The 14,207-nt window shown below is 35.3% G+C and overlaps 2 protein-coding genes across 2 annotated transcripts in view; both read left to right on the top strand.

The window, feature by feature from the left end:
• Positions 1-14,207, top strand: part of LOC134848390 (thimet oligopeptidase-like) — a 197,417-nt gene that overhangs the window by 84,931 nt on the left and 98,279 nt on the right. The window lies entirely within an intron of this gene.
• Positions 5,170-14,207, top strand: part of LOC134848758 (zinc finger FYVE domain-containing protein 26-like) — a 46,184-nt gene continuing 37,146 nt past the window's right edge. The window contains exons 1-7 of the mRNA XM_063866270.1: positions 5,170-5,173; positions 5,467-5,717; positions 6,126-6,412; positions 8,049-8,200; positions 8,819-9,280; positions 9,558-9,839; positions 12,947-13,109. Of these exons, the coding sequence (XP_063722340.1) occupies positions 5,170-5,173; positions 5,467-5,717; positions 6,126-6,412; positions 8,049-8,200; positions 8,819-9,280; positions 9,558-9,839; positions 12,947-13,109 (1,601 nt within the window). The remainder of the gene's footprint in view (positions 5,174-5,466; positions 5,718-6,125; positions 6,413-8,048; positions 8,201-8,818; positions 9,281-9,557; positions 9,840-12,946; positions 13,110-14,207) is intronic.

Raw genomic sequence — 14,207 nt, 5'->3', positions numbered from 1 at the left:
CAAAAAAACTATAGGATAAGAAATGTAACCCTGTCAGGAATCATTTTTAAAAAACGCTGATAGTTTTCTAATCCACCAAAGCTGTGTTTTCAAAAGTTTCAGATTTTTTTTTGATTCACTGAAGCTGTGGAAAAGGTCCGATGAGAACCGATTAATTCGTGGCAACCTCAAACTGGGGACCTCTGAACCTATCGAGTGCGCTACTCGAGATCTAAGGCAGCAGTAAGCGTGACATTTTCCAGGAAAATGAAAGAATATGATGCAAAAACAAAAAATTGAGTTGAGTTTAGAGTAATGTTTCTTAGCGGAGATTGATTTTTTTTGTCGGGCGTAGGCTTTTAGTTAAATTGATCTTTTATAATTGTGCTCAAATTTTCTCTAAGAACAGCTGTTAATTGAGCCAAGTTCAAAATTTAGCAATTGAAGTTTTTAAGAAAACATCTCATATCAGCCAAACAACTCTAATGGAGACTATGTTCAACTTCCACTAACTTCATCTCAAATTAAAAGTTTCAAAAAAACAGAAAAGGAAGAAATTGTTTTGGTCAGTGAAACACTGTTTGAGAACGAGTTTAAATTGTCTTAGTACTCTAACACAAAAATCACTGATCAAACCGCAATTCAAGGAAGTTCAGGATCAAAAACTGAGAAAACTTTTTTGTTGCAAAGTCCGTTCGATAGCTAACCATGTCTTCATTGTTGAAATAAGACGACACAACAATTCATCAATGATTTTATGATTTTGACAAATTTTCATGACAAGAAAAAAAAACTTTTTTCTTGCATTTTATCCCCGGAAAACAACAAAAAATCAAAAAAAACACAGAAGAAAAGTTAGAATACTCGAAAAGAACTTTAAGATAGGAATTTAACACTGTCAGGAATCTTTTCGAAAAGCGCTAGAAGATTTCTAATCAACCGAAGTTGTTCTCAAAAATTTTGATGGAACTTGATTCATTGAAGCTGTGGAAAAGGTCCAATGAGAACCAATCAGCTGGAGGCAACCTCAAATTGGGGAGCTGTGCACCTAACGAGTGCGCTACTCGAGACCTGCTGCAATAGAAAGCGTGAAATTTTTCGGTAAAATTTTTAAAAAATTGTACAAAAAAACGTGTTTGATGTAGACCTATGTTTCTGAGCGGGGCTTTGAAAAACGGTCAAAAATTGAGGTTTTGTCGAAGGTAGGCGTTTGCTAAAATTTAACTTTTTGTTTTCGAGCAAATTTGCTTGTAAAACAGCTTCTGTTTGGGCCAAGCTCAAACGATAACGAGTGAAGCATTTATTATTACCTGTCATAACAGTAGAAGAATTCCAATAGAGACAATTTTTACCTTTCACTAACTTTATCTCAAATGATTTTGTCGAAAAAACAAACACAAAAAAAAATTGTTTTGATCAATGCAACACTGACTGAGAACAAAGTTAAAACTGTCTAACCACTCGAACATTTAGATCACTGATCAAACCGCAATTCAAGGAAGCACAGGATCAAAAACTGAGAAAACTTTTTTGTTGCAAAGTCCGTTTGATAGCTTTGAAGGTGCGGATTCATGCTAATCGAGAGACGCAGCAGCAGTAAACTTTTTAATATCAAAAAATCTCAAAATAAGTGAAACAAAAAACCTATGAAAGTCTTCTTCGGAGACATCGTGAAGTGTGAAATCTTTCAAGAATAGAAATTGAAGTGCGTTTGGTAGAAAGAAACAATTATGTACAATTTTAAACAGTTACATTGTTATCGAGCATTTAATTGAGCCCTGCTCTCTCTCAGTCGGTAGAGCGTTGGACTGTTAACTAACGGTTAGGTGATCGAGTCCTTTGTGGGGCGTAAATTTTTGGTTAGCTTCTAGCTTTTGCTTAAAGTAGGTTCATTTTGAAAGTCGGCTTGTTTCAAACCAACTTCAAACCATGTCTTCCTTGTTGAAATAAGACGACACAACAATTCATCAATGATTTCATGACTTTGACAAAATTTCATGACAAAAAAAAACGTTTTTCTTGCAATTCATCCCCGGAAAACAACAAAAAATCAAAATAACACAGAAGAAAAGTTAGAAAATCTTCATTTTTCAAACAATACAATACTCGAAAAGAACTTTAAGATATGAATTTAACACTGTCAGGAATCTTTTCGGAAAGCGCTAGAAGATTTCTAATCAACCGAAGTTGTTCTCAAAAATTTTGATGGAACTTGATTCATTGAAGCTGTGGAAAAGGTCCAATGAGAACCAATCAGCTGGAGGCAACCTCAAATTGGGGAGCTGTGCACCTAACGAGTGCGCTACTCGAGAATTGCTGCAGTAGAAAGCGTGAAATTTTGCGGTAAAATTTAAAAAATGGTACAAAAAAAACGTGTTTGATGTAGACCTATGTTTCTGAGCGGGGCTTTGAAAAACGGTCAAAAATTGAGTTTTTGTCGAAAGTAGGCGTTTGCTTAAATTTAACTTTTTTGTTTTTGAGCAAATTTGCTTGTAAAACAGCTTCTGTTTGGGCCAAGTTCAAAAGATAACGATTGAAGCATTTATTATTACCTGTCATAACAGTAGAAGAATTCCAATGGAGACTATTTTTAACTTTCACTAACTTTATCTCAAATGATTTTGTCGAAAAAACAAACACAAAAAAGAAATTGTTTTGATGAATGCAACACTGACTGAGAACAAAGTTTAAACTGTCTAACCACTCGAACATTTAGATCACTGATCAAACTGCAACTCAAGAAAGCTTAGGAAGAAAAACTGAGAATACTTCTTTGATTGTACAGTCCGTTCGGGAGCTCGGGAGGTACTGATTTAAAACATTGAGAAACTTGCAGCAGTAAACAATTACCTGCAAAAAAACCATCGAGAAAACTGAAAGAAAACGACCTATAAAAGTCAACTTTGGAGTAATCGTGAAGTGTTTAATCTGTCAAGAACAGAAATTGAAGTGTTTTTGGTAGAAAAGAATAAAATTGTACAAACTTAAAAAAAATAACTGATATCCTGCAGATCTATTAGCCCTGCTAGCTGAGTCGGTAGAGCGTTGCGAGTTAAATCCAACGGTCATGGGTTTGAGTCCCTTGTGGGGCGTAAGTTTTCGGGCGGATTCTTCTAAATTTTGTTTGAAGTAGGTTCATTTTGAAGTATGGCTTGATTCGAACCAACCTCAAAAGACGTTTTCAATAATAAAGTAAGACGACAGAACAATTCATCAATGAAGCTATCTTTTTGTGACTAAAATTAGTTTTTTTACTTCATCTCCGGAACACAACAAGAAATGAAAAGGACGCAGAAGAAGAGTTAGAAAATATATATTTTTTCAAACAATACAACTCTCAAAAAGAACTATAGAATATGAACTGTAACTCTATCAGAAATCATTTTCAAAAAACGCTGATAGAGTTTAGATCCACTAAATTTGTGTTTTCAAAAAAAGCTGACGCAATTTTGATTTACTGAAGCTGTGGAAAACGTCCGATGAGAACCAATTATTCGGTGGCGATCTCAAACTGAGGACCTCTGAACCTATCGTGTGCGCTACTGGAGAACTGCGGTAGAATAAAGCGTGACATTTTCCAGGAAAGTTACAGAAGATGGTAAAAAAATAAACAAAACGTGTTTAATTTGACCTATTTTTCTGAGCGGGGGCTTTGCAAAACGGTCAGAAATTAATTTTTTTTTGTCAAATGTAAGATTTTAGTTAAATTGGTTGGTTTCAATTTTACAACTTAGAACTCTCGACAAAATCGTTAAAACCCTGTCTCGAAACATATCGCCATCACTTCGTTTATGTCTTGACTAAATTTCCCTACGTGACCTGGCCTATATGATCCGCTCGACACCCTCAAAATATAATAGTTCACCGCTTTTGCCACTTACTCACGGCTACAATCATCTTTTTTGTTACAACAGCTCTCTACTTGTTAGGTTTTAGATAAATCTTGAGCTCCCCATCACTTCTCAACTATGTTTCTTGACCAAATTTTCCTACGTGGCCTGGCCTATATGATCCACTCAACATCCTACGAATCGTCGCAATCAGTTGTTTTTTTTACAAATGCTATGTGTCGCTAGCATTTGTAAAAAAAAAAGCGATTCACAAATTATTCGTTTTTTTTTAAATGCCCCCATGCCGCTATAATCGCATGCATGCGTTCTATGAAAATGGAAGTTTTTTTATGTGTGAGTGAGTGGGGGAAAGACCGGAAAATAGCCTTGCTTCTGTAAAAAACAACTCATTTGTTTGTTGTTTAGGAGGATAGTTTGGCTTTGGAGATAGCCTCAAGACGATGCCTAATTCGTCTCATACTTAACGACTTACAAAAAGCGACCGTTATTTCTGCAGATGACTCTTCACTAATCTACTGCTACTTTCTGAATGACCGCAAAATCATCGATATCTCCGATGAATCTCAAATGAATGAAATCGCGAGAATCCTCACTTCAATTTTGACATCTAAGCTATCTCAGCACTATCACTCGATGCTTCTTAACGACTTGCTGATCATCCACAGGAATGCAAGATTCAATTCAAGCTGAAATGCTTTCGGTCACAAAACTATCTTAGTTATCATTTTAAACGTTTTTATTAAACATGTTTTGATAAACACAAGATTCAATTTTTTGGAATATGTATCTGATTTACTTGAATAGTTTTCAAAAGTCTGCGTTTTTCAAGATTTCAGCAATTTGTTTTCTTATAGCTATCTAAAAAAACACAGATAGCTGTTTTTGTCTCAACAATTTTTTTTCAACTTTTGTCTGTATTTTGCAGTTTTTCTTTTTGGGTATCGAAAATGAAACGAAGCTCTGCTTTGTTTTCTATTTAGAAACAATTCGAGGACAGTGGTGGAAGCAGAGCTTCAATATGAGACCACCCATCTCAAAATTCCATGTGTTTTAAGATTCTACACGCAAAAAAAAAGTTTTTTTTTGGTATAAACAGATCATTTCAGCAGCTTGAATTAATCCGCCGCTCCTAGTTTCGAACCTTCGACTGTTGCGTTTTGTGAACAAATCGTGATCAATGTGTTGGCCACATGGTCTCTTACAGGGAAGAATGACGAAGTGTTTCGCTTTTTGGCCTCCTTGAAGTCTCCTCTCTCCAGACATTTGGAATTGTCTCCATTCTATTCGGACTTTGTCAGGGAAAACTTCGGTGCAGGTAAATCGTTCTCAAGAGACCTCAATGAGTATGGAATTTTTAAGAGATATTTTAAAAAACCTTAAATTTGGTCTACAATTTTTAGAACGAAGTTTTTTCCTGAACTCTCTTGAATAGCCGATATCACAGGCAATTTTTTGAAAAACCGTTTTTGGGCTTTTTTGAGAAATTGTGATGTAAAAAATTGTGTTTTTTTTATGGCGCAACCCTCGCTCTTAGTACTTGCGGATTGTAAATTGTGATGCAATCAAAAAGGAATTGTCATATTGGAACGATCTTACAGAACACTCAAATTTATTGAGCATTCTCGTTAAACTTCAGGCCTTTCGCAGCAGAACCACTTGTTGCGAGCAGTCTTGTGTCAACCATGTAGCTCCAAACGACAGTCTTCCCTCCTTCAACGTACTCTCGAGTCATTCCAGCCAGAAGAACTGACTCAGTCATCTTCCGTGGACAGACTTTGTCAGACAGTGACTTGGCTGTGTCAAATAGTGGACCAACAGGACACTCTATGGACTACTATGCACAAGGCGGCCATAGCCACAGATCGACATTTTCTCCATCTAATTATGGTACAGTGATTTTTATGTCCTAAAATATGCTAAATGTGTATCACTTGTTGAACAAAACAACAATTTACTTCTAGTTTTTTTTTCTTGTTGCTTCGCGCATTTAGGAAGCTGATTTTTGATTGATAACTTATTTATTGTAAAGTGACGTCTATTTTGAAATTTGTGTGGGTACAAACACTTTGTGCTGCTAAAATTGCCTGAAATAAGTACAAATTGGCAAAAAAAAAATCCAGAAAACATTAATCAGTTTAAGATGTACCAAATAGATTATCCGAGCCGTTACCCATACTTGATTAAACTATTTCAATTGGCAATTGATTTGGTTTTGCTGTAAAGATTTTTCGATGAAAAACTTGATGCGAGATCATCTGTATATTTGTGTTCGTTTAATTCGTCTTTTTTTCTCAGGAAACACTTCTGGTGCTTGTACGTGAAAACTTCTTCCACGAGGTTCGTTCAATCCTAGCCAAAGAACGCTTCTCAGATCTGAAGATTCTCCTCTTCCTGATGGCCTGGAAGCACATATCTGGACTGAGCAACTGCAAGTCTTTTCTCACTGCCCTGGATCTGTACCCTCCGAAAGAGGACCCGACCAAAATGAGGTCCAGAGATGATTTCCAGTATCCGCAGTTGAATGCGAGGGCACTGTGTATTAGCAAGCAGGTCCAGTTGATCGAGTGGTGCACCGGATTCAGGTTAAATAGATTATTAATTAATGAAATTAAAGATTAATTTTAAAAGTTATTTGTAGTGAGCATATAATTAATAGCAAGTTTTACAGAGAAAATGCGTTTTTTATTCTGCTATTTTCAATCTATTTAAACAAGCGAAGCGTAGTGTGATAATACGATGCAATTTTTCCAACATAAGTCGTAAATAATAGTGCTACTTATGGTGGCTTATTTGCATCAGAAGGATGCATTGGCATTATTACACAAGCTAAGCTTGTGTGATAGTATGAACTGTCATTTTTTTCCCACCTAAGTCGCAAATATTGTTGCGACAAAATGTGTTCCTTTTGAAAGTGTTCATTTTGATCAATAACCAGCTATTAGGTACAGCCAATGCTAAGGATGCTACAGTTGATTTTTTTCTAATTTATCGATTGAAGCGAAAAAAATCAATTTTTTCATACAAGAACAACAATGAAAACTCCTTCTTAAAATTTGTTCATCTATTTATATTTCGAAAAAATTTTGATACAAAATTTGGCCTTACACTTTCTATTTTATCGCATGCAAAGTTTCTGTGGTTGCCTTTAATTTGTTCCATTTAAAATTATTACGCGAGAAAATAGGTGTTTTTGTGCATTTTAAAGCTCCTGAATCTTTTGCCGCTCTCCGGATCAAGTTTGCGAAGCTGCAGCTTTGCCTCTGTGTTTTAAATAAATTAATAAAAACAACAATTGCTTATTTCTGTGAAGTTTGTAACATTCATATGCAATTCTTATGTACTTAATGGTTTCGAAATCGGCGAGCATACTGAAAGAATATCTTTAAAACGCTTTGACTCAGAGTGAATAGTTTAATCAAAGTGCGAAGGCAGCGATAATCTTGGTAAACCATGTCCATAAATCAAAGTAACTTTGTCGAGGTGGTTTGTGTTTACGCAAGCAAAGCTTGTGTTATAGTATGAACTATCTTTTTTTTCCAACCTAAGTCGCAATTATTGTTGCGACGCAAATATTGTTGCGACAAAAAGTGGTCATTTTAAAAGTGTTCATTTTGATCAACAACCTGCTATTAAGTACATCCAATGCTAGGATATTAACACAGACTATTATTTTACAAATAACACTTAAGCTTCGAATTACAAATAGAACTTTAGCCTGGGCAGGGTCGGATGTTTTTAATGAACTTTTTCGTATACTAGTTAAAATGCGTCCGCTCTACAAATTGAAGCATATCAGTTGGTAATTTTCTTTTTTTTTCAATTAGACTGGTACTGCTTATGCATTATAAATGATTTGCGTCCCTAAGAATTTTTGTATACTCAAAGTCTTACTCATTCCGTTTTTCCCAGTAGCTTAACAATCTCATTTGCAAGAATGCTACAAAATCCTGAAAGGCAAGCATATCTCATCTTTTGGTTTTCCAATTATCTTTCATTACAAGGCCAAACTGTGCACTGGATAGGCGCACAGTTTTGTGTCTGTATCTTCGTGTATTCCAAAGACAAGACTTTAAACCTGTTAAAGTTTTGTCGGATAACGGTCAAATAAAATGAAAGAACAAAAGAAGAACAAAGGGACTGTCCTTGTTGCGGAATCTGCTCACAATTCTCAAAATGCAGAGTTTGGGCTGGTAACGTTGTGAATACGTTTGTTGCTAGGAATGAGAAGCAGTCGTGTGAGTTCCTGTCCACATCTCGCCTGCAGAACTGCACCCCCCTCTACTTGCTCCACTCCCACTCCGACCTCAAACAGATCACCCCCTCTGACGTCATCACTCGGCTGGAGGACCAATACCTCTACAGATCCCACAGTGAGTAGTGGTTTGGTTGTTTCTCTTCTCACACCAAATTAAGAACTAATTAATTTTGTCGATAAGCAAGTTATACCGTCTTAAACTGAATTTGGATGAACATTGGGTTGCGAAGCGCCGATTTACCAAATGCACAGCTACCAAATGGCTACGTATTCACAGATGGCAAAACCGAGATGAATATTTTCTCAAAACTACTGACAGAAAGCTTAATTACCATGTGACGTTCAATGGTCGCTTTTTCTAAGTTCTACGAGTTGTCGATTTCAGCCAATTGTCCCTTTCTGTAAATTTAAAGCTTTCGAAGAGTTTTTCTTGCACATTTTTCAGTCTATAATATAATTTATTTTATTTTCTTTTTGGAATTCATGGCTGCCAAAAGTTCATTAATGAGATATTTTTATTCGATAAGTTTGTGAAACTTTTGAAACCCAGCAGAATTGAAAACAATCGTAACAGTTTTGAAAAATTTTGCTGGCATTCCAAAAATTGCTGTTCCGAAGCATCAAATTATCAAAAGAAAACCGTTTATTTGATAAGATTGTTCGATGGTTATAAAATTTGTATGAAGCTTTAGAATTTGGTTTTCGATAACTTAACTTCTCTGGACTTGTTCAGATCCGAGTCATGACAGTTTTCGCGACGTTCAAACTTACAGGGCCTTCAATGCTCTCAAAAGCGCGATCCAAGCTGTCATTCTCTGTGCAAAACGTCGATCGATGCTGTTAGCCGACAATAAAAACTTTGAGAATAAAACAAACAAACTGTTCAATGATATCAATACGTCAGTCAAAAAGATTGAAGATCCTTTGGCGTTGATAGAAGTACTAGAAAATTTATATTCTCTCATTTTTTTGAAGTATTTTGACTTGGAAAACATTCGGCCAGTTCCCCAAAACCATACTGGAAGCTTTATGGACGGCACTGATACCAAATTTGGCGCTCTAATTCGGTCCATGGAAATTGAGGATTCGTTCAACACGATGAGTCACGAAGGTGATGTATTGGAGGAGAAAGGTCACTCAAACTCGGCTTCTACTCGCGGTGCAGCTAGCTCATTTGCCGCTACGGGTTATCCTGGTAAGTTTTAATCTCGCTTTCAATTATTATCTGTTTGAAGGCAAGATATCTCTAAATTAATTAAGCTCCAGCTATTGATTTCAATCCCCGCTGTCGGCTGCCGTTTTTCATGGATCATTTCTTGTCCCATTTTTTTTCTTGAGTTCTGAAGCTTCAGTCTACTATTTTTTTGCCGGTGTTTTTGGACTGCAACTTCGCATCTGTGTTCATCGTTTAAACAGAATTTGCTTCTATACTACAATCAGATTGGAGATTAATCTTCTTTTTTCTACACTAGAGAGAACTCAAACTGAAGATGGCGAACCCACTAAGGAGTCCTCTCGCTACGTTGTGAACACTTATTTTGTTCATTCAATGCTCAAATTCCTCAAACATAACTGCAAAACTCTCCACGATAAAACCTCACAACTAATGCCTGATAATTTAATCAAGAGGACGGAATTGTTCGAGAATGTTCTGGAAGAAGCGGAGACGAGGTTCAGAATAGTGACAACTGTTGGATTGGAGGAGAAGTTGCCTTCGAGTGGGGAGTGGGGCGACCTAATTTGTAGATATCCAGGTTTGTTTTTGTCGATCCCTTTTACCGAATATATTTCTACCATCATGACTGCCTCTGAAGATCAAATGTGTTTACCGAGTTCAACTAACATAAATAGCAATAGCTGCATCTTTAAAAATTCAGTTTTCGAACTTTGATGATTTCCCTAGTCGATCAAGGGAGGTTATCTTGCAAGATTCTAGCAAAAGAGGGTTATCTTGCAAGATGGAGGTTATCTTGCAAGATAGAGGTTATCTTGCAAGAATATTGGAAGAGTGCGGCTATCTTGCAAGAATCTTGCAAGATAACCATCCCAAAATTTCTGTCGAAAAACACAAAAAAAAATAACAGAAACTAGGTGTAAGATTAATAAAATTGATTCTAGAACGAGAATCCAAAACTTTTTCGAGTTGCTCTGAAAGAAAAATTATTTTTATTTTTTCAAAATTGACAGTTTGAATTGTTAAAAATTGTGCAGAGAGTGCTCCCGATGAATAGTGATCACTATTGTTTCATAGATAAACGCTGATTTATATAAGGCCATCGATAGCTAGAGAAAACTAAAATATAGTTTTTTTTTATTCAGCAATGAGTTAGAAATGTTCCATCGATGAATCAACGCTGGGAAGTTCAGATTTTGTCGTCATTGATTAAAAAAAACATCGATGAAATTTTTGTCAAAATTGATTCTTTTTGCAAATGTGTTTTCAAGATTGTAATAGGCACTTTCTTTAGTTTTTTTTGCTGCGCAGTCAAAACCGTGTGAGGTTTTATTATTGGTACTTCTCTAAAAATTCCAAAAATCAACGCTAGAAAATTCCTAAATAATTTTAAACTATAAATATAGTTCCAACTATAATTATAATCTTATTTTACAATCTCTGAATCATGGATGCATTCTAATGTGTTTTTACTGATTCATCGATAAATAAGGATGCTTAATCACCCCGCGTTATGAAAGTTTACTGAAGAAAATCGTAAGAAAAAACTGCACTTTTAAACTTGCAATATTCACTCAAATAAGTAGTAGCTGCTTGCTACGGTTTACTTTTGGCACGAGTGATATATTGCTCAAGAATCAGCAATTGCCGCTTAACATATCATTACAAGTTGTCGTTTTTTGATTGGTCTTTCAAAAAAAAAATTGATCAAAAATTTGTGCTGGAGTGGTTTTTTATCTTAATATAAACTTCGACTTCTTATCTAGCAGTTTTAATGAAACTTTGTAGTAGTTAGAACATAGTTGAAAGATGCCCGAGGGAAAAGAGCCCGGCCTGAAGAAAATCATCCCAAGTGCGGTTCTTTTGCCCGAGGCCATCTTCAACTATGTTCTAACTGTTGAAGAGTATGTTTTTGCTCTTTCTGAGGGAAAGATGTCGGAAAATTGTGAAAGAGCCCGGAAAATTTTGAAAGAGCCCAGAAAAGTGCGCGAAACTATGCAAATGATTTCTTTTTTCATTCATGCGTTCTAATAATTCATTTTTCGTTCACGCCTTGTCGTAAAAGAACATGTCGTAAGTGAATGAGCAAAAACATACTCTTCTAATAGAATTTGAAATAGATTGATGCCTTGAGCTCAAAACTAAAAGCATTCACTTGTGATCTTTACTTGTGATTTAGGGATTTGAAAATTTCTAACTTAGATCCTTAATGCCCGCTATATAGCGTAAGTGGAGAACTAAATCGGCTCCGCAGTCTTTTCAATTTGAAAAACATATGATAGCTTGACTTACATCAAAATCAAAATCTTCTAGTTTTTCAGGCACACATGGTTTTTGAAAAAAACAAATACGCCGAGGTGGTGAAGTCCTGAGTTCGATTCTGGCCAGAGCTTTTTTATTCAAGAGGAAAGTATTGTTTCGAAAAATTGTCGACCTGTTATATAACTGCTTAGGTATGGTCGGTTTAGTTGCCTTATGTTTGGTCGGCATAGTTGCTGTATTTTTGCTGGGCTGTAATTTTTTTTATTGTAACTGAAAAAGTTTTGATTTGTAACTGTAATTTGTAAATTTACTAAGTTTGTATTTTTTCTCGTTTTTTTTTGATGGTTTATTTGGCCTCATTTTTTTTTGCTTATGATTTATCGAGTATGTGACCTATTTAAGCGTTATTTTAAATGAAAAATAGATTTTAACGCTTTTTTTGTGTTTCCGGCGGGGGGAGAGTAAACATTTAGATTTTTGGACTTTTAAAAAGCTTTTCAGTTGAAAACAATTTTGCTCAACGGGATTCTTACTAACTTTTGCCGGCTGACCTGCCGCTCAATTTTTGTGTCTGAATACCTTTTAAACAGTTATTGTGTTTTTGGACGTGTTTTTGTCAAATTGAACATTATTCCAGACAAATTTCTGAAAATTTTGTAGTTATGGTTTTTTCGAAATGTTCTATTTTTTTCGACTTAGTGGCTTTGTTTCAATTTCTGTCTGCTAGCTTGCAATGCTATGTCTGTTTGGTATCGCAAGTGGTGTGAAGCTCCGCTTCACCTCTGTGTAAATTTATGAAACTTCTTTCTAACTGTAACTGCGGTTCACGGAAAAAGTTTATATGGAGCTCAAAAACTAAAAATACCTTAAAAATTATTAGTTGTTCTCGTTCTAAAGCAGGCCGCTGGCCTAACGGTGACCACTCAAAGCAAAACTATGACAGAAACTAGTCAAATTTTTTGCTCAGACTATTGAAAATGGGGAGAAACTTCGCATTCGTGTTTTAGTTTTCCCATAATCATCGGAATGAGTCGAGTGATATACCATGTTAAAGCTGTCCCAGTCGTCTTTCGAAACTGGTTCAAATTTTCGAGTTTCAGTTCAATTTTGAGCAATTAGGCCCCTCAAAAACTTATTAAAATTGCTGTAAAAAAATTGAAAATGTTTTGAATTATTTTTTTTAAGTAATTTTTTAACTTATAACTGTCGAATATCTCAAGTTTTAGGCTTTCCTTCAGGTCTTTTTCTCAAATTACACAAAAAACGACACCGATTTGAAAAAAAAAAACAAGAAAACCTTTTCCTACTTTTTTATCCTAAAATATGGTCAGAAAATTCTGTGCTATTTGCACAGCAACCGTCTGCCCCTGTTTAACATATAAATTAGCTCCGTGTCTTAAACGAGTTTTATTTCCCCATTATTAGACAAAATCAACACTCGTGACATCGGGGACCTGAGTGAGTTGATCTCCTCTCCCGGTGCCTTTGAGGCCTCCTGTGTGGAACAGATGCTGGGGGACCCAGTGTCCCTTCTGTTCAACTGTCTGTGGAGAAAAGACTTCGAATTGGCAGACAACATCAGACAGAGGTAAGTTCTGGGAACTTCTGGCTCCGACCACTGAAAACGGGCAGTAACTTTATCTTCATGTGTGTCTATGTTTTATCTCCACGCAAAATCAGGTACCACAAATAATCATCGAGTAGGTCGCGTTATACATCATATTAAAGTTGTTCCACCGAATTACTCAAACAAAACTGGAAGAATTCATGAAGTTGTCTCAGTGTTGAGAAAAACCGGTTTGAAATTTTTGGTTTTTAGTCTAACTTTGAACGAATAATGCGACCATGGAGGTATATAATTATAATATTGCATTTTTGAGAAAATTTTGCTAAAAATCTTGAAATTTTGAAACAATTTTTGAATAAGTATTGGATTTTTTTGCTTTTTTACGCTTGCGTTTAACAAGCGTGATATAATCGGAATATAGACCTTTTTCGCTTTAACAATTATTTTACCGAAATCTCTTAAATCATTTCTGCTATCGACATGCTGAAACTCTTGAAAAAAATATAACTACTGGCTGCTAGTAACTCATTATATGTGTATCTAAAGTTCTGATCATTGTATTTATATTTTTAGAATTGCGATATGAATTTTTTCTTGTTGATTTTTCGGCTTTAGTTATTGTTGTCAATTTAATTTCTGCTGATTTATTTTCCCAATAAAGTGAAGCACCTTGCATACACTACATATAGCACTCAGGGATTCTATGAGGGCGGTAGATGGATTTTTTCCCCATAAGATTATGTTGCAAATATCTCTGAGCATTGAATTTTTGAGCATTGAAAATTCGATTGATTTTCAGCTTTTTGGCTGTCTGTTTTTTTGTAGGCTCGTTTAACTTAGTTGGTTAACTAAACAATTCTGGTCTTTTTTTTTGAGATAGGTAAGAATCTGACAAGAAGTTTTCCAATGCTCAAAACTAACCCTCGAAGGACCACTTTAAAATAATTTTATAAACTTATACATGAAAAAAAAATTTAATTTAAATTTTTTTGTTTTAATTTTGTACTTAATTTTTTAATTATAGTTTTTTCAAAATCTTGTGTGGTACTTTTTGAACGTCGTGTTATTTTCATCATATTTTTATTGGTATCGCAAGTGGTGCGAAGCTCAGTTTCGGCT

The sequence above is a fragment of the Symsagittifera roscoffensis genome, chromosome 6, assembly GCF_963678635.1.
Source record: "Symsagittifera roscoffensis chromosome 6, txSymRosc1.1, whole genome shotgun sequence".
Classification (NCBI taxonomy): Eukaryota; Metazoa; Xenacoelomorpha; order Acoela; family Convolutidae; genus Symsagittifera; species Symsagittifera roscoffensis.
Note: the sequence above shows the minus strand (reverse complement) of the source record. Positions and strands in the feature narration are given on the sequence as shown.